At 41.6% G+C, this 19,066-nt stretch overlaps 1 protein-coding gene across 16 annotated transcripts in view; it reads left to right on the top strand.

The window, feature by feature from the left end:
- Positions 1 to 19,066, top strand: part of BRSK2 (BR serine/threonine kinase 2) — a 395,119-nt gene that overhangs the window by 340,904 nt on the left and 35,149 nt on the right. For 9 of the 16 annotated variants that reach the window (XM_080998638.1, XM_080998647.1, XM_080998649.1 and 6 more), the window contains exons 14-17: positions 3,823 to 3,846; positions 10,883 to 10,943; positions 13,432 to 14,044; positions 17,038 to 17,086. In XM_080998638.1, coding sequence (XP_080854764.1) covers positions 3,823 to 3,846; positions 10,883 to 10,943; positions 13,432 to 14,044; positions 17,038 to 17,086 — 747 coding nt within the window. The remainder of the gene's footprint in view (positions 1 to 3,822; positions 3,847 to 10,882; positions 10,944 to 13,431; positions 14,045 to 17,037; positions 17,087 to 19,066) is intronic. The other 7 variants (XM_080998644.1, XM_080998641.1, XM_080998640.1 and 4 more) reach the window with 3 other exon arrangements.

Raw genomic sequence — 19,066 nt, 5'->3', positions numbered from 1 at the left:
TTTACATGCACATCCAGATAACCAGATAATGTACTTGGGAACATCAATTGTAAAAATATCTACACTGCTAAATCTGGCAAGAAAATGTGGCCTTTTATATATGAAAATGTGGGTTTATAAGTTTAATATATTCCTTCTCTACATCAGTAATATTCACCAGAACTGCACAAAGATGGAAGGTATACAAGGACTATACGGGATACACAAAGAATAATGTGTATGGGTGTAAATAAGTTAGAAATATGTGTCTGATGGACCTTCTAGTAACACCTCAAATCTGATTGAAAGGACATCTATCCAAATGGCAATATCATTTATGAAATGGAGGAGAGTTGAGTGTTTTATTTATTTTACATTTTTGACATTTTTGGCAAAATCCCTAAGTGGTTTACAAAAATTAGGACATCAAAATACAACAAATTGCAATGAATGCATTGTTAATAAGACAATCATTTAAACAGCAAGTCTGAGCAGGATAACGCTCTCAAGCATCCAAATACGCCTGAGTAGACAACTGAGATTGAGCTTCTTCTATCTCTCTTGTGGGGGACAGAGGGTTAGTGCTATAACTGAAGAGGCCTGCTTCCAAATGGTTTCCAGCTGGCAATCCACTGGCCATCCTACAGTGAACAGGGCCTGGTTATTGTAAAGGATGATTTGGCCTATAACAGGGGAGGTGGTCATCTAGGTATACTGGTCCCAAGTTGTTGTTTAGGGCTTTACATGTTAATAATAAAACTTTGAATTCAGCTCGATAGTAGATAGCCACCTGATGCAGATCTTCAAGCACTGGTGTACATACCTAGACACTCAGTACTCTCCAGCCACAATATTCTGCACAAGCTGCAAACCAAGTTTAAGAGCAGCACCCCAAACAGCATGCTACACCATGGACCACTATTGCTGCCAAGGAATGGGCATATCTGTCACACCAAACAAAGTTGGTAGTGAACACTATGTGCCGCAGTAGCCACTTTGGTCTCTATTGACAAAGATTGATCTAGGATACTATGTACCTACTCCGGTGGAGGAAATGCAAACACATCCAGAACAAGCAGACGTCTAATTTCTTGACCATGAGAAAGGCCTATCTACTGTATAGGGTTTCTGTCTTCCCGGGAGTCATTCTCAGTTTATTCCATTATTGTGGCCAGACACTGGTTCAGGAAATTCACATCCTTGCCTGACCCAGATGTTACAGTGAAACAGAGCTCTGCGTCATCTGTCTATTGGTGACTATTGGCTTCAAATCTCCTAATGGCTGCTCCCAGTGGCTGCATGTACCGTAGTTGTTAAATAGTATTGGGGACATTGGATAGGATTCATCTAAGGATCTCTGTCGGTGGTAGCTGTGCACAAGGACTTCTGCTTGTGCAGAAGTGATTTTCCCTGCACTCTCCCCAAATTGTTGGGGGGAGGGAGAACCACCAGAACAGCCCATAGGAATTGGAGAGGGGGGTTATATTATTATTATTATTATTATTATTATTATTATTATCCATCAGATTACTTTGGTGGCTTCCAGCACATACAAAAACATAATTAAACATTAAACCAAGGCACAGTCCTCCAATGCTACTTACTGGAACTATTTCCAGTGGAGATGATCCAGGAGAATACTGTGGTCAACAGTATCAAAAGCTACTGAGAGATCCAACAAGATAAACTGGGTTGCACTCCCTCTGTTTCTCTGCTGGAAGTCATCCATCAGAGTGATCAGGGCCAATTCTGTCTTAAAACCACGTCTGAATTCAGATTGAAATAGGTGCAGATAATCAGTTTCCTCCAAGAGTGCACCTGTAGGTGAGCAACCACCACCTTCTCAAGCACATTGCCCCCAAAAGGAGTATTAGTAAACAGGTGTTAGTTGGAATAAACCTCTGGATCCCAGTACCGGCTTTTCAGAAGTGGTCACACAGTGAAATGCAGTTTCACAAAGTGATGCATTTACCAATCCCTGGATCCACCTGGTTAACTCTGCATGACTAGCTTTGATCAGGCATGATGAGCAAGGGTCAAGAGAGTAAATAGTAAGTAAATAGGCAAGCATCTTGTCCACATCCCCAGGCCTCAAAAAAACTGAGGCTGATCCCATAAAATAAGACAAGACAGTTCACTGGATGCTTTATCAGACTCTATTTCAGAAGCAGAAGACGGGATCAGCTTGAGGGAGAGCAATTTCACCTTCTGTGTGTCTTCTAAGCTGCTATTTCTGGCTTATGGCCCAATAGTGCATGTTAGGATAGGGCAGTAAATTTCCATTGCCAGAACAGAAGAGGCTTGCTGTGGAGATGAGTCTCCTAAAGCAGAAAGAGGAAGTAGTTTGACTATCCTGTGGCAATCAACATGTTATCATACAATTAGGTAGAACTGTGGAGTTGGAAGGGACATTATTTAATTGTTGTCTAAGACATAGTATTTCTTTACAGCTTCCATGTTGCACAGTCTCAATGCTGAGCAAACTTGAGAAATATACTTCAGAAACATGAGGAAAGGCCATCCTTTGGTGTATCTAGTGTTTTGCACTCAAGTCCTTTAAAGTTTCCCATAGGAAATTGGCATGTTGTTTGAGATTGGCTTAACCAACAGGCTCTTTTGTTTCTGTGACAGCCTCCTAGAGAAAGTTAGATGACTTGGTTAGTGGGGTAAGCAACCAACCAACAATGCACAGTACCTGGTTTAAAAGGAGATTAAGACTTAAATGAAAGCTTTTTAAAATGATCCCTACAGAAGTTGGGAAGAGGGAGACAAAACTGGGATATGGGGGGGGGGGGAATGAATAATAATCATGCAAGTTTATTCCACAATACATCTACAGATTTCTGCTTGCCCATCACAAGTGTGATGTGACTTGAGCAACATTAAAATGAAAACCAGGGTAGAAATGTAACTTAGCAGTGTTATAATTTGTAGTAGGACAGAGAAACAGTTAACATCTCTTTTAATAGCGTGTGCTTAAGGCTGCATTTATTTTATATTGTGCATTTATTTTCCACTGTTTTTAGGCAGAGAACCCCTGGTTTTAATTTTAATTTAATAAAAATAGATTTTTATCTATTTTGGAAAAAGTTGAAGGTCCTTTCAGCCAGAATTAAAGTAGAGTTGCAACTTTGGACACAACCTACTCAGGATTTCTACATGAGTCTCACTCAGATGAATAGCAGCCATGAAAGGCAATACATATATGTTTTTATATATTTCAGCAGAACAGGAGAAACTCCCAGTGAGTTACATCCTTCACTTGTAGCTTTGTTCACCCGGGCCTCATACCCATTCAGAAATATTGGTCTTAATTATCAGTGCATTTAACACTACATATAAAGTATAGATATACACAGTGGAAAAGGAGATTCCTAGCTGGTCATCACTGGGCAGGAGAATCTTACATGAGTAAAATGGAGGAAGATCCACATCCTTTTCAGTACAGCCCACTGTGCAAAATCTGATTATTTGCCATAAATAAAAACAACCGCAAATCAGATCTGGACTGCTAACTCCACAGACTGGCTTAATGAGGGTGGGCAAGCAATGTTTTATTTTTCACGTTTACACTTGATGTGTCTGCCCCCATAATCCCAGATGCAAACTTCTTCTATGATTATGAGCTATATGGAAATATTTGTTTAGGAAATGAAAACCTCCCCCTTCCCATGCGTAATTCCCCACTGGTGCTTCCATCAGCAGCAGATGCCTGTGGCAATAATTATGACCATGTAGTTCTCCGAACAGTATTTCACTCTGCTTTTCGTACTCTTTTCTCCACCTGCTTCCACGTCCCTTTCTTTCTCTCTCCTTCTCCTCTATTTATTCCCCACTGCCAAGGATGACAAGTGCTGACGCATTGGGGTAAGCTCCAGTTTTGGATTATACCTGTTGTGGGACCTGTTGTTTTCTTCTGGGTAGAGAAGTTTCTTTTAATGATCACAGTATAAATATTATCATGAAACTGTGTTACGGGGGGGGGGGGGGGAAACGTACAGGAGGAAAAATATATATATACAACAATGTTTGTGTGTGTGTTTGTGAGTGAGGGGGAGAAAACACTTGCTCTGACTTCACATGCATCTTAGAAGCCTAGTGCATAGTGAGGGCAAATTTCAATATGACATCTTGGCAACTGTGATCAGAGCTCCTATAATTTATTTATTTTTTTACATTTGTTTTTGAAAAGGTAAATATTAAAACCAGCTTGGGGAAGGGAGCTGAACTGAATCAAGGTCACTGCGGTGGGGAACAGCAGTTAACCTTTTTTCCTCCTATCATCTTCCCAGCTAAAATCCTTCCAGCTGCTATTCGTCCAGTGGGGGAACACTTACAAATACTATATTGGAACCTATATTTTCCCCTCAAAGAACATATAGCATCTTTGGAGGGGGCAACTTAGACCAGGATAATAGTGCAGGAGGGAAGAGTTACCCTCAGCCCCCTCCCCCCCCCCAGCTGCTTTTACATTCTTGTAAAAAAATGTTCTTGCTTGGCCCACTGACAAAACTACCTCATCCTTACACTGAGGCATAGCCCTAAAATGTAACGTATGCCGTGTAGGATGGGGTGGGTGGGTGTATGGGGGTGTGTGTGACTGATGGTATTTGTAATCCAGTAGCATCTGGAGGACCACAGATCCCCCCCAAACCTGTTGTCAAGCCACAAGGTTCTATGGGGGAGCCTCCCTGTGGTATGAATTTATATTTATATGACTTTTGATGGCTTTGTGCATAATGTCTAATAAAGAAAAGCCCCCTGGCAGTTGAACTGCAAAGCAAGACCTTTATAGCCATGGTCATGGTGCTGGGCCATCCTGCTTTCTGTGCTCTATCAACGGAGACTCAAGGGGAGCCAGCAGAGAGTAGAGCCAACTGCCTCCATCTCTTCCTGCTATGTCCAGTTCTCACACTTACATAACAAGCAGCTGGGCAGAAAAGTCCGCATCAGGCCAACCACAATAGCAACAGTTCCTTCTCATCTCCATTAAGCTGTATTGAACTTACACACAGGGTTGTTTTTTTCCAAGTGCCGCCATCCTTTGTGGTTAGGTAAAAGGTACTGCAGCCTCAGAATGGCCGACATGGTTGTTGTAAGCTGCCCTGTGCACCGTATTGGGAGGAAGGGAGGGATATAAAATTATTTAATCAACAAACTGGCCGCAGTTTGTATGCAGCTCCTTATTGTCTTCATGGTGTGGGATGTGCTTAAATGACGGCTGATACAGGTGAAATGTGGAACTTGATAGTCAGAAGGAGCTGCTGCAGTTTCAGAGCAGGTGTTTGGTCGGCTCAGTTGGCTTCAGGATTCCATGGTGGTGAATTTTCTGTCACCTATTTAGTCACAGTGACAGCAAAAGCAATATGTCTCTGTGGATGCATTGCTTCCACTATTGTCTAATCATCCTGACTCTGCTTCCAATATCTAAGCACCTTCTGAAGAAAAGGAGTGCTGTACCAAATGACACAAAACCCTACTGGCATGAATATTGTATGTGTGTACGTATGCGTGTGCACATACAGAATTTTAGAACGTGAAACATCCATAAAGAGGATCCTGTAGTGAAATATATAGAGTCCTATTCTCTTATCTGAGTCACCCTCTCACCAGCCTCTACTTAAACAAACACTAGAAGGCATGAATGTTGACACCCTTCTCTCCTCCTGCTGAAAACTACTAGCATTTTACATTTTTCCACAACTTGGAACATGACTACTGTGATGAAACTGAGCAGGCAACTTTCAGAATTTTAAAAGAGCCCAGAGGTGCTGTTAAAAATGTACATGAAAGGGCCCCCAGTCTGAATGGAACCTCCTGACTCTGTAGAATTCTCAAACCTATCCTCATGCTACATCCACAAGCATAACCTACTCATATTCCTGAGTAGAATTTCTGCAATCTGCTGTGGCATGGCCTTTCTACCTCTAACAAATGCAAGAACAACAAAAAGTAGCATAAATTTGTCAGGTGCTATTTTTTCTGGCATGGAGATACAAAATAGGCAATGCTTTTCCTGTTGAATTTCTATTTATTAAGCTGTGTCAAAGGTACAAGAGCCCTGTCTGGGGTCAAAAGGCACCAGACACACACCTCTCTCTCTCTCTCTCTCTCTCTCTCTCTCTCTCTCTCTCTTTCTCTCTCTCTCTCTCTCTCTCTCTCTCTCTCTCTCTCATATATCCGTCCTTTTTTTATTACTGCTGAATTAGTACTCATGCTTCTGACATGTTGTGTTGCTTTCCTGGGGAATGGCAGATTATAGAAGCAGAAAGACCCCTACCATCCACTTTCTTAAGCAAAAAACCCCAAAACCCTGTAGGTCATATTTGACCAGTTTGCTTTTTTTGTTTTATTTGCCGGGGGGGGGGGGCTGACAGGTTTTTGTTTATTTGTATTGAATCCTGAGAGAAATAATCACTTTGGGGCAGTTAGATCATTTAAAGCATTTTTTAAAAATCAATCACATCAGAAGAGATTTGGTTGCCCAGTTAACAAACCAAACTGCCTATAGTTCATCATAAGGGGAACTGTGAGACACAGGAATGTGGCCGGCTGATGAAGAGGTGTTGACATTTCCATTCCACCTGAAGGAGCAGACGTGTGGAACTGTGTGTCACATGTCTGTTTACATTCCATGATTCATGGTCTTTCTACGGCCTTTCCCTTTACAGATGTGAAAAATGTTTCCAGTTTCTAAAATAGTTTTGCTGTGAAGCAGGATAAGGATCAAACATGTTTCATATATTCTGGTATAATTTCTAACAGACACATATTCAGAGTTGTTGTTGTTGTTGCTGTTATTGTTGTTTAGGGCCTGAAATTTAATAAAAGATCATGTAGTCCCTGTCCACAGGTTTCAATCATATAGACATAATATAAAAGAAAAAAGAGATGGGAAGGAAAGAGCAAAGCAGCTGCTCTTTCAATGGCCAATGTATGGGGTCAGGCTGATCTCTTCCCTGCCTGTACAGTCTTCCTGGGAGGCAAGGATTGCCTTGACTGGCGGAAGAGGGCAGAGAATGGCTCTTTTCAATTCTGCAGCCCCAAGTTCCTGGCAGTTGGAGCAGGCTGTTCATTCATGGGAGGGTGAAGGACAAACTCCTTGCAGCTGCTCCTTCTCTGGCTTACAGATGGAGCCAGGATTGCCTCATCATTGCCATGATGACCTTCTAGCATTTCTCAGCAATACTGCTCTTACAAACTCATGGTAATAAAATGTTCACAACACACTGTGTCACTCATTAGGGGTGGAGAGGAGTGTCTAAAATATGTTCAACCCTCAAAAGAAGATACCTGCTCAAAGTATGACCAATTGTAAGAAATTTACCCGACCAGAATAATGAGAGACAAGACTCACCTTAATTCCTCCAGAGATTCTGTGAAGATTATATGCAAATGGATGTTTCCTGTTAAATAATTGTCTTTCAAATCCATAGATAAAAAAACCCTTTCAGCAAAGTAAGGTGTCACAATTCCTTATTTTTGTCCTCCCAGTGTGACTACTCGGGTTACTAATGCTGGTGATAGTGTCTATGGAGCTTCCCCAAAAGGAGAATCCATATTGCTGCCCAGTGCACGATCTCTGTCTTTGCTTGAGTCTGAATTCTCAGTGCTCTGGGCCAGTTTCATGAGAAGGAGCTGACCCCTGGTTTCTTTGCTGATGGCTGATGGGTGAAGAACAAAGAACCTTCCTTCAGAAATTTTAAATAATGTGGCTAGGGTGCTCTGTTTTCTTAACCTGCAAAGGTGATACTGACAGGAGTGTAAGACATACAAAACCCCACTTCTTATTTTCATTTCCTTTAAGGCATTGGAGCTACAAGGATGCTTCTAGGTTCAGTTTGGAGGTTATTCTTTATAAACAAGCTTTGATGTATTTAAGTGTAACATTTTCTTTATAGCTGCAAGCCTTAAAACTAGATTAATAAAACTGTAGTTTATTCACTAAAGGCCTACAGCCAATTTCCTGGCTGATAAATAGCATAGCATGTAACTCTCCCCTCACTATGTATCTCTATCCCTCTCTGCCCTATGTGCCTTTGTTTCATTCTTTCTCATGCTGATCCCCACATTGGTGGAGTGAGGCATGCAGGCCTCAGGGTCTTCCAACAAATAAGCAGCCTTGAGAAGGGGGGTTTCAAAGAGAGGGGACATCTACAGCACTCCCTCTGGAACCCAAGGGAGGATCATCCTTGGCCAGCCACTCCCCAGTCTTTTAAAAGTGCCCCCTAAGCTGTGCGTGATCCTTGTTCTCATGATAATTCAGGAAGGCATCCCTGCTGCCATGGCAATGAGGAAAACACAGCTAGTGAGCTGACATTTGCTGCCTCCCATCATAGGTGTCAGAGGGCTGAACCATAACTCCCAGATTATCAGCTTTCGGATTTGTTTGTTTTTTAAAAAACAAATCCTTCTCTAGCTGCTGTAGAACCTGAGACAGGAAGCAAAATGTGTCGGCACCAATTCTGCCCGTTTACAAAGCAAGCCAGCTCCTGCTTTATAGGGTTGTTCGTTAACAAATGAAGTCGTGGTTCATTTAGGACAGCAGAGCTAGCCAATTAGACAAAAGGAAGGCTAGAATGACACACCCACTGGTTGTAGGAGCAACTTCCTGTTTCACTTTTATCTGGACAGTAGTGTGTCTACCCCGCCAAAAGGTAGCATCTTTCTAACTAAGGACTTGTTTCATACCCTAAAATGTAACCCACGCATACCCAGGGCTGTACACGTTTTTTAATAACCCTGTGAAATATACTCAGAGTCGCAAAGTGATTTCATGCTCTTTATTCAGCTCATAGTGGTGAGGAGGGAATGAATGTCCCCTCAAGGTATCTGCTTTATATATATTATTTACACAATGGGCTGCACGTGATTGGCTAATTCCGGAATTCTCCTGTAGGCCAATCAGGTTGTGGATTCACTTCTATCTGGAGCTGGATTGGGTGGCTCCTGCCGACCAATCATGCTGCTGCATTGTTCTAGGACCTATCAGACTGCTGCATTCTGAATCCTATTGTTCTAGGACCAATCAGACTGCTGCATTTTGGATCCTATTGTTCTAGGACCAATCAGACTGCTGCAGTTTGGATCCTATTCAACTCAGTACATAACACCCTGCCAGTACAGATAAAGTCCATCCATATTAAACCTGTATTGCAGGTGGGGGGAGGGCCTGGCTGAGAGGACATGGCTTAGCTCAGTGTTGTTATAACAATACAACAACAGGGGGAAAGGGGGCATTGGGGTGACAAATAACAACTGTTCAGTGCAGTTAACTAGTCTCCTGGCATGTTATCTTTTTTTAGGGAGATGCAAGGGAGCTGTGAAATTGATTCTAGCAACAAAAGGCAAGAATGGAGAGTTTCAGCAGTTAATTAAAGGCCAGGGAAAGAACAGGGTTTCAGTCAAGGGTGAGAAGATGTCATCTGGACACCAGGTGTACCTTTTGATGGCTAGCAAATCTGCCCATTGAGACGCAATAGCGGGGTAGAGGCTAGGACTGCTCATCTTGGTAGACCCAGTGCCCATGCCTTATGAGAAATGGTAGACCTGCTATCTGATGCTAGTTATATATGTATGTATGGGCAACTTGCACACATTTAACTTGCACAATTTCAGCATTATGTGCTTGCCAGCCAGCAGCTTAAATCATACACATTAAGCACACACAGGGTGGAGAGCTTAAAAGCTCTTTCCAAGCCAGGTTTTCCTGTTGATGTACAGATATATACATCTATTATATATCTCTTACCTTATAACTTGCATGTCATAGATCTAGTTGTATGAGCGGAATCAAAATGTTCTCTTTGAGAAATCTATACATTCGTTAATTTGTTTTACTGAAAGCAGTCCCCCCACCATAAGGTTGCAATACAGATTAGGACTAAGTGATATATTGCATATTATCTTGTTGACTGGGTTTGCTTCCATTGTTGTATCATCCTTTTTAAAGTCCATGGTTCCAGCAGAGATGAGGAAGGTCAAGCCAAAGATTTCAAGAAATGCCAACATAAGCTGGCAATTTCTTTAACATTTTTCACATATGGGGCTGTCGAACATGCTTTTGATTTGTACTATGGATCAATGGTGCTGATGTGGAAATGAAAGAGGAGGAAACTTTGAATGTGCATTATTTAAAGCCAATGTAGGTTTTTCTCAGACATTAGACGTAACCGGAGACGTGAAAATATCTTTGGTAATGTGTGTTAGCATTGATAACTGGGATTAACAAGGAGCTCCTTTGCTTCTGTATTCGGCCGTGTGAATTCCATGCTGTTTCTGAGCCACTTATCTATGCATAATCATTTTGATGAATGGTGATAGCAAGGGGCTGAGGCCTTTGGAAGTAGTATTGTGCCTGTAAACATATGGGCCAATGATTTCATATGAAATACCTTGCTAGTCAGTGGAAAAAAAATATTTCCTAAATGGAAGGTTAAGAAAGATCCATCTGATTTCAAAATGATGGTGTTCTCAACCAACAGGAGAATAGGTGACTTATATACTTGTTGGTCTGCCATTGTAAAAACAGCTGCAGCAGTGCAGTCTATTTTTTTCCTTGCCAGACATTTCTCTTTTTACCTGATCTTTACAACAGAGATCAAAGCTCCTTCAGAGTGAGATCATGGGGGATAGGATGGGGATCTTATAAGGGAGGTATTTCCAGATGCACACAGATAAAAAAATATTATTATAAAACGTGAGACTGATGAACAAAGGGATGGGCGTCTTCATGTACATCTGCCCTTTGAAAACAAATGTCGGCTATATATGCAGTTTCTTGTTAGAAATGTGAGCCACAACTTAATGCAGAGGTTTAATATGGTGGTGGCTGGCACAGCAGGGTGGTGTGTCTTTTGACAGGGGTTTCTCAGGGCCTTGTCTTCCTGTTGTGTTTACTCAGGTCTCGCTCAATCAGTGGAGCTTCCTCTGGCCTGTCGACCAGCCCACTCAGCAGTCCAAGGGTAAGTGAGATTATTTAGGGTCATGGTTTATAACTACTCTCTCATGTGAGCTCGGTGACATCTAATATCTCTTTCCCCATTTTGAATGGTGGTTTTGTTAGCTAGGGATGTGGGGCAGCTATAAAGCACAGCTTGCTGTTTGTGAATGTTGGAATAGGGTCCTTCTGCAGGGCTGCCTGTCTTCTGGCATCGTTGCCACCTAAGGTATCATTGTGGCCTAACATGATGCCAACGTATATAACCCTGTTAAGAGAGTTTATCATACGTTGAAGAAAACATCTGCTGCTTATTGCAAGCCCATGGTGAGGCACTGAACCATAACAGCTAGAGCTACTTTGGGACTGAATAGCACAGCTGAAGAAAGCTGGAAAAACAATGAACTCTAGTCTGAACAAGAATTATACAGAGTTGGATTAGGATGTTCCAGTAAGGAAGCTGAAAGTCGCTTGGGTTTGAGGGGCAGAAAGAGAATCATTCCGAAGAAGTAAGAAATTGTGCAGTCTTAGAGAGTCTGCTTGAACAGGCCCTTTTTTGTTAGTCCTTTGGCAAGCCAAAGCTTGATTGGTTCTTTTTTAAAAAACAGGCAGTAGCTTGTCTAAATATATGTTTTAACTCATGGGTGGCTAAAATAATGTTGGCTCAAGGGTAGTGCTGAAAGTCAGGTACTTCTCTAAGGGATGCATGCCAATAATGGGTGTGGCCAATGCATATTTCTACATGCACACACCACAGACATACATTCCACACAAGCACACTCACCACCATACAAAACACACACAAACAGCATCTATCCTCACTACACCTACAGGCATGCGCACGTTCCCCCACCCTCTGTTACACAAATAGTTACACACACCTGCACACACACACACACACACACACACACGATGCAGGCAGGGAACCAGTTCATTTACACTTCTTCGGTTCTTAGTCAATTCAGCTTCTGTTCTTACATACAGTTATATGCAATTATCACAGTTTTATGCAATTTTCACTTCTTATATAAGTTAATTGCCCAAACTGCAGGGCAATACATTGTTACACATTTGTGATTCTTCTAATGAGCTTGCACTCATTCACAAATGAACAGTAAATACAATTTTATTGTTACTTTTTTCCTAATCCATTCTCTATGAAAGGAATATGTTCTGCATTTTTTAAAAAAATACTTTTATTCTAACAGTATTCTTTTTTGCATTTTGTTCCCTGAGTGTATTGAATTTCTATTTTAAAGTTTTTCTGGGACTGTTCTTGACTCTAACACTTGCTATTTAAGTTTTGTTGTTGTTTTACAAAACAACATAATCCCCTTTTCTGACTTCATTTATGGCTGATTATGAATTTTTTTTTGGGGGGGGGTTACTGCATAAAACACAATGATCAGTCACAGAATGGAATTCTGGTACTGTGTCATAAAAACTGAGGAATGTTTTTCTCTTATGTTTTTTAAAAGTATAAGACTGTCTGATGACGGGAGGACTTAGATGTAATAGGGGCACTTAGAAAGCAAACCTTCTTTGGTGACCTTGGGGTATTTTACTTAAACCCTAAAGTGGCCGTAGTTCCACGATCTCTTAAAATTTGAAGCCCAAACTGGCCCATGGTTCCATGAGCTGTTAAGATTTCATATAGTAAAGCCTGCCAGAGAAAACTGGCTCCCTCTGGGTGGAAGGCCAGGAAAGGAATAGTGATGAAATGATAGAGGCTTTCCCCTCCTCAGCCTCACACACACCCTCTCTCCATGTTATTGAAACTTGTGGTGCTTTGGCTGAGGAGAGTCGACGTGTGTAGTAATCTGTGTGCTTCTATCATTACCTGCTGCACACATGTTATTTTGATCTGCATTTCCTTGCTGTTTTTGATTGTGGTAGACGTTTTGAGCTGGGAGAGAGGGCACACTCAGCCTTACATGCTTACGTGTCAGGTTCCCCTGTGGCTTGAATGATGCTTCCTTCCCCTTCCCCACCTCCCTTCAGCCCTGGTCTTCTCTCTCTCTCTATCTGTGAGACAGTCAGAACAGCTCAGGGGTACGGCCTTTTCTCTCTCGCTCTCTCTTGCTCTCTCTTGCTCTCTCTTGCTGCTTCCCCTCCCTTGCCCACCCTTTTAGTTTCTTATTTTCTTTTCCTTCATGTTAGTTTTTGCTCTGTGGTTTTTTTATTTGCTGACACATGGTTGGTTAATATGATGAAGCTTGTGACAAAACTGTTGTTTTCACTACCGCCACTGCTGCTGTTGTTGACTATGCTGTGTTCCCAGCTAACTGCATGTCTTTTTGTTTTTTGTTTGTGTTTGTTTTTTGTTTCTTTGCAATTCCCTAACCCCCCACCTCCTTCACCCTCACCTCCATAACTCTGATCTCCTTGTGATGTGGCTCACAACCGCAACTCAAATGGGCTTTGTTTCTCTATTCACCCACTTTGTGTGTATGTGCGTGTGCGTTTTGCTTTTCTTGAAATGCATGGGTACTTTCTCTGTGTGTATCTTGTAGCCTATCAGAAAATTTTTCATCCCCCCTCAGACTCCTGACCTCCCTTTCACCCCCCGCCCCCAAGTCTCCCTGGACTCCGATGCTTGTAGGAATGCTTCCAGGCCCGGACATGTTCTCCAGCCAAAGCCAGCACTTCAACCCAATCCAAAGACACAGACTTTGCCATCCAAGAGCAGATTGGCTGAAAAACCACTCCAGTCTACCAAATCCAATCCCCTGCCCTCTAGCAATGCTACAGTCCCTCCTTCCCCAAATTCTCCTGCACAGAACACTCAGGGCCGTCCACCTGCTCCTGGGTTTAGCCCGCAGCTGGCTGTTCCTACCATGCAAACCAACCCTATGTCTCCTGTTAGATTGCTCCCTTCTAGTACTGACCCAAGCACCAAATCTATCCCCATCATACAGGTCACCCCTCACCCCTCTCCAAGGGGCAGTCCCCTCCCTACCCCCAAGGGGACACCTGTCCATACGCCAAAGGAGAGCCCAGCAGGCACACCCAACCCTACGCCACCATCCAGCCCCAGCATTGGAGGAATGCCCTGGAGAACACGGCTCAACTCGATCAAGAACAGCTTCCTGGGATCTCCACGCTTCCATCGCAGGAAATTGCAAGGTACATCTGATCTCAAAATGCGGCGGTGTTAGGTTGGCAGGTAGAAGTACATATCAGTGTAAAGAGTGGTTGGTTAGTAAATAGAAAATACAGAGAGTATAGAAGGAAATTTGAAAGTTGCTGTTTCACTGCTGTTAACCAAACAATGAACACGTTGCAATTCTTCCAGTGTGTGTCAATTACCATATGAACTTCATTCCCCCTTTTTTTCCCTGACCCTGAGCTTGGAAAACCAATTTTAAATTTTCTCAGCAGGAAAACCTAGTTAGGCTTCTGCAAGTCATAATACTGTTTGTGATGCTTGATGGAAGATGGAGCCCACTGAGAAGCAAGAGCTAAGTGTAATGCAGAGGTTTGTCAGGGCTACAACTCCCATCATATAGTGTTGTCAGTAATTATTTACCAAGGTGCACAAGCTGCAAAGCACCGTTGACTTAAGGGAGTACACCTATGGAATTTTATTATATAATTTTTTACAGAAGACCTCTTCTCACATGGGTCATCATTAGGAAATATGTCTCTATTCATACATCTCTCTCCCCCAGTAGACTACCTCAGGCATGTCCAACAGGTAGATCACGATCTACTGGTAGATCACAGGGGTGTCCTAGGTAGATCGCCACCCCCCAGGTCGATCCCCCCCCCCAAAAAGCTATGGGTAGATCACTGCCAGTTTTTTTATATATATACTGTGAGTAGATCACAGTCTCTTGGAAGTTGGACATCCCTGGACTACCTGCACAAGACAAAAGTACCAGATTTTATACTAAGATTACAAGTGTTGTTATACTATCCAATCTCTCCATCCTGTGCCTTCTACTCATGACTTTGGTACTTGCACTGCGCTTCTACAGTTGTTTCTGACTTGAGGCACACACTGGCCTGGTTCACACATGTCACTAAACCATGGTTTGCCTAGCCAAAGTGTGGCTTTTTGAATATCTGGGTCCATCTTAGCAGACTAACCATGGTTTGTTTCCTGGCAAACAAGTGTGTGAAACCATGGTTTGTTTTGGCTTTCAAATTGTGGCTTGTTTTAACCATTGTGTCCAAACTCAGTAGATTTGCTTCATCATGATGTGTGTGGCCAGACACTCACTAAGATACAGAAGCATGAGGCAAGAGCAGTTGGAAAACAAACCATGCTTTGGAGAAGCAAACCATGGCTTGCTTACTAATCTAAGCTTGCTGGTGATTTGCTGAAGAAACCATGGTTAAAACAAACAATGATGTAGAAGTATGTGCAAATAGAGCTGCTGTGTGCAATACTTGCAGATTCAATTATATTCCTCAGATTTGAGCTTCTCCAAATCAGAGGTGGCCCGCATGTGGAAGCAGGGTAAAAACATCTCCCTCCAGTTAAATTGTTCCTGAACATGTTTTTATTTCTTTAATTGATACCTTAAGATTTATTTGAGACACGGCATTTAGAAAGCTAGGAAAACCCATAGAAAACAATGGGTTCCATCTATAGTTATTTCATGACATGATTCCCACCCCCTTCATAGGCCCAGATCTTCAAGAAACACCTATCATATTGCATTTCTATATGTATTCAAGATTAAGGCAGCCACTACACGTTTTCTGAGAAAGTTGAGCACTTTTAATTTATTGACGTGATGGCTAGGGTTTGGGAAGGATTCAAAACAGGAGATAATCTTAAAGTTCACTCTTCATGAAGACAGACCTACAGATACAGACAAGTGAACAAAGATGCTATATGGTCCACAGAGATAAAATGGTTTTTTAAAGAATTGACACCCTTCGTGGAAGAACTGATGTATGCAGAATATAGCTCCAGGCTGACTTTATTTATACCCTATTACATGATTAGTGGGTTTTTGCACAATTCTTGCTACAACTTTGCCCTGTGCAGTATTTATCAATTGACCTCATTGGTATCTGTTCTAAGGAGATAGTCCTCCCTCCCAGTATTCATTACAGGGAACCGCTTAATAGGCCAGCATTATATAGAAGTGTGTGTACAAAGCATGATTAACTGAAGCTCTTGCATGTTGCTTATGACACAGCATTAAATGAAAAACCTCATCTCTGAAAAACTTAGAGCTGCTCCCTTTTTGCTGAATCATTGAGGCCCATAGTCTTTTCAGTATTTTGTATTTGTAGTATTAATGATATGGCAAAATAACATTAACCCAGCTCCGTGAACCACACAAAGTACTTTACAAAGTTCCCTTCTTCAGCTTCCTTTCATGTCGGAGCGAGTAATGAAGACACAAATGATCAGAGTTCTGAGCAAGGTGCTGTCTTCACTGATGTGCATTGTTGTTGTTTTTTGGATGGAGAGGAACTCCATGAGGACTCATGTTAATAAAGGCACAATTACTGCTTTATATGTTTATGAGCAAATACATTCCTGTCTGTTACTGGAAATCTCTTTTATTTCCTAATTCAAGGTTGGATAAAATATGCAAATAGGAAATTTCCACAGCTCAGCATTCCAGCTCATTTGTATCTTTGCTGAAATGTCTGCTGTAGTATATGGCAGATTTCTTATTCTCTGTTTCAAGGGGAAAGGGTAATAATATTCCATCTACAGACTTTGCACATAATCAAAGCGTTGTAGGGCTAAGTGTGCAGCATACCAGTTTTTAGTTTTTTGTGCATTATAGAACTATTTCAATGCTACTAGTAAAACTCAGCCCCAGACATCTTGGCAGATACAATTATGCTGCAAATTACTTTCACAACAGTCATCAATTCTAAGTTGAATAGATACAGTTTAAGAGCCCAGGCCAAACTATGAAATCTCAGTATGTAAGTGTTCAAGTTAGGTACAAGTGGATATAGGAGCAGTGTGGGTCAATTATTTGATATTAAAACAATAAGTTATTTGATATTAAAACAATGAAGTGCTTGAAATATATTCTGTGTGAACTTTGATTCCACGTTTATTGACTTTGAATTGGGAATCAGCATTTCCTTTTTCTCCTCCTCTTATGCTTTGTCTCTGTCTGTGTATGTATATATAGTACCAACGCCAGAAGAGATGTCGAATTTAACTCCAGAATCTTCCCCAGAGTAAGTAACTCACTACAGTACTATTAGTATCAGCACCGATTTGTTTCCTGTGTGCTTGACAATAGATCAGAGTGGGACAGAATGTTCTTTATCTAGCACTCCTAACAAATGAATTCATACCACTCTGGTTGCAGCAGGTCACAAACAAGGTGTCAGGGCAGTTAATATACACCCTCAAGGGTAGTGCTAGGCTAAGGGATACATTTAGGAAAAGGGTAGCTAGCGCATAGGACTCATACAACTCCCCAAGAGGAGTTTTTGGACACCCAAAATTTGTCATTTTAAAAAATAAAATAAACAGTGTTTTGTTTTTTGTTTTTAATTACTGTTCTTGTGAATCTCCTGCTGTTATGCTATGGAGCTGAATATTGTTGTGGCTTCCAATTCCCACCCCACCCCACCCCACTCAAAAAGAGAAAAGTCTCATTAATTCTTTTAAAGTTGCTGACTGCTCTTTCCACTCTGATTCTCTCATGGCAAAAGACCTTTGTGACCTCACCCAAAGATTCCCCACAATTTGACTCTATAAAAAATCAATTGGCCATTTTTACACTTGGACACGTTATCCCCCGGGTGTTGACCATTGGTCAGTGCAGCCCACAGCCTGATAATGGTTAGCTACTCCTGATTTAGGAAACTGCAGGTGCTCAAGAAAACAAATGGGTTGTTTGTCTGATAAGGATTTTTAAGAAAACAAAACCCAGTGCATAATTTTTTTCAGTCCTTCAGTGCATTCCTCTCCACCCTCACTTCATAGGAAAAGTCTTAAAAAGGAAAACCAACATCCAATTCTTCATGTATTTAACATATTCCTTTCCATAGGCTTTAGTGAATAGCTTTTTCAAGCAATCTTACATACACTGGACCCTGTGTCTCTCTTTGGGGTCAATAGAGCAAACAGCCTGGAAAACTTAAGCAGTGTCTTGACTTCATATATTGTTCAAAGTCACAGTGAACTGCTGACCTTTCTGACTTTCTTTGGAGCCTAGTAGGAAGTAACTAATACAGTAGAAGGTGGAGGCTGGTGTAGGGATGGAAGTTTCTATAACAGGTCAGAAAGGGCTACACAGGAAATACAGTAGCCATTCAGAAATAATGTGTTTTCTCAATTGCATTAGACCCAAAGTAATTTTAACAAAAATGTCATTGAAGAATTACATATGACTAAATGCCTTTTTGGGGTACTTTGCCTGTGAACATTTCTCCAGAGATTCCCTTCTAGGCACTCTTAAGTGCAAAATAATCCTCCATAATTTGCACAGCATTTTCTGCTACGTTCCAGATTGCTGCTTTCTTGGCTGCTGAAATGATCTTATATTGGTTAAGGCACAGAGTGAAATAATCAGGAGCTCTAGATTAAATTTTGAACTGAGAAGATCTCTTAACTGGAGATGGTGATATGGCCCTTGCCGTTTTGAAGTGTGAAAACTGAGTAGTGCAACCCTGATGCAACAGCAGTCAGGGCAGTAAAGAGTGGTGGAAGGGACTTAATGGGATCCTTTTCTTTCTTTTCCACCATATTCTCTCTTCCTTCTCTCTCCCCTTCTTTTTGTGTGAGATCCTTTGTGAATGTGCTGCCTTTCTCTGTGCCTCGCTCTCTCTTTAAGAACTGCTGGGTAGAAGTAAAGGCATTCTTAGTAGGCAGTTTGGATGCAACTCAAAGCCTAAGGCCTTTCCCCCCTTTCCAATATAATTGCTGAATTAATGAGTTCAATTGGATGGCACCCTGCAGTAAACATAATAAAAGTTGTAAAAAATAATGAACTGCGTTTTTATTTTAATCGTCCGTGCTTTTATGCTCTGTGGCCACTCTAAAGTTCTGTATTGTTTTTGCTCTGAGAGCAAGATGTCTCCGTTGCAGAAGAGCCCTTAGTGGCCCCATGATTGAAATGTTGCATAAATGTGCTTCCTTACTCTGTTGCTGCATCTTTTAATGAATCTAATTCGTTTAACAGTTCTGAGGACTGGATATTATACCTT

This window comes from Podarcis pityusensis, assembly GCF_964106645.2.
Source record: "Podarcis pityusensis genome assembly, chromosome: 1".
NCBI classification, from domain to species: Eukaryota; Metazoa; Chordata; class Lepidosauria; order Squamata; family Lacertidae; genus Podarcis; species Podarcis pityusensis.
The sequence above is the reverse complement of the archived record's forward strand: the minus strand, read 5'-3'. Positions and strand labels throughout refer to the sequence as shown.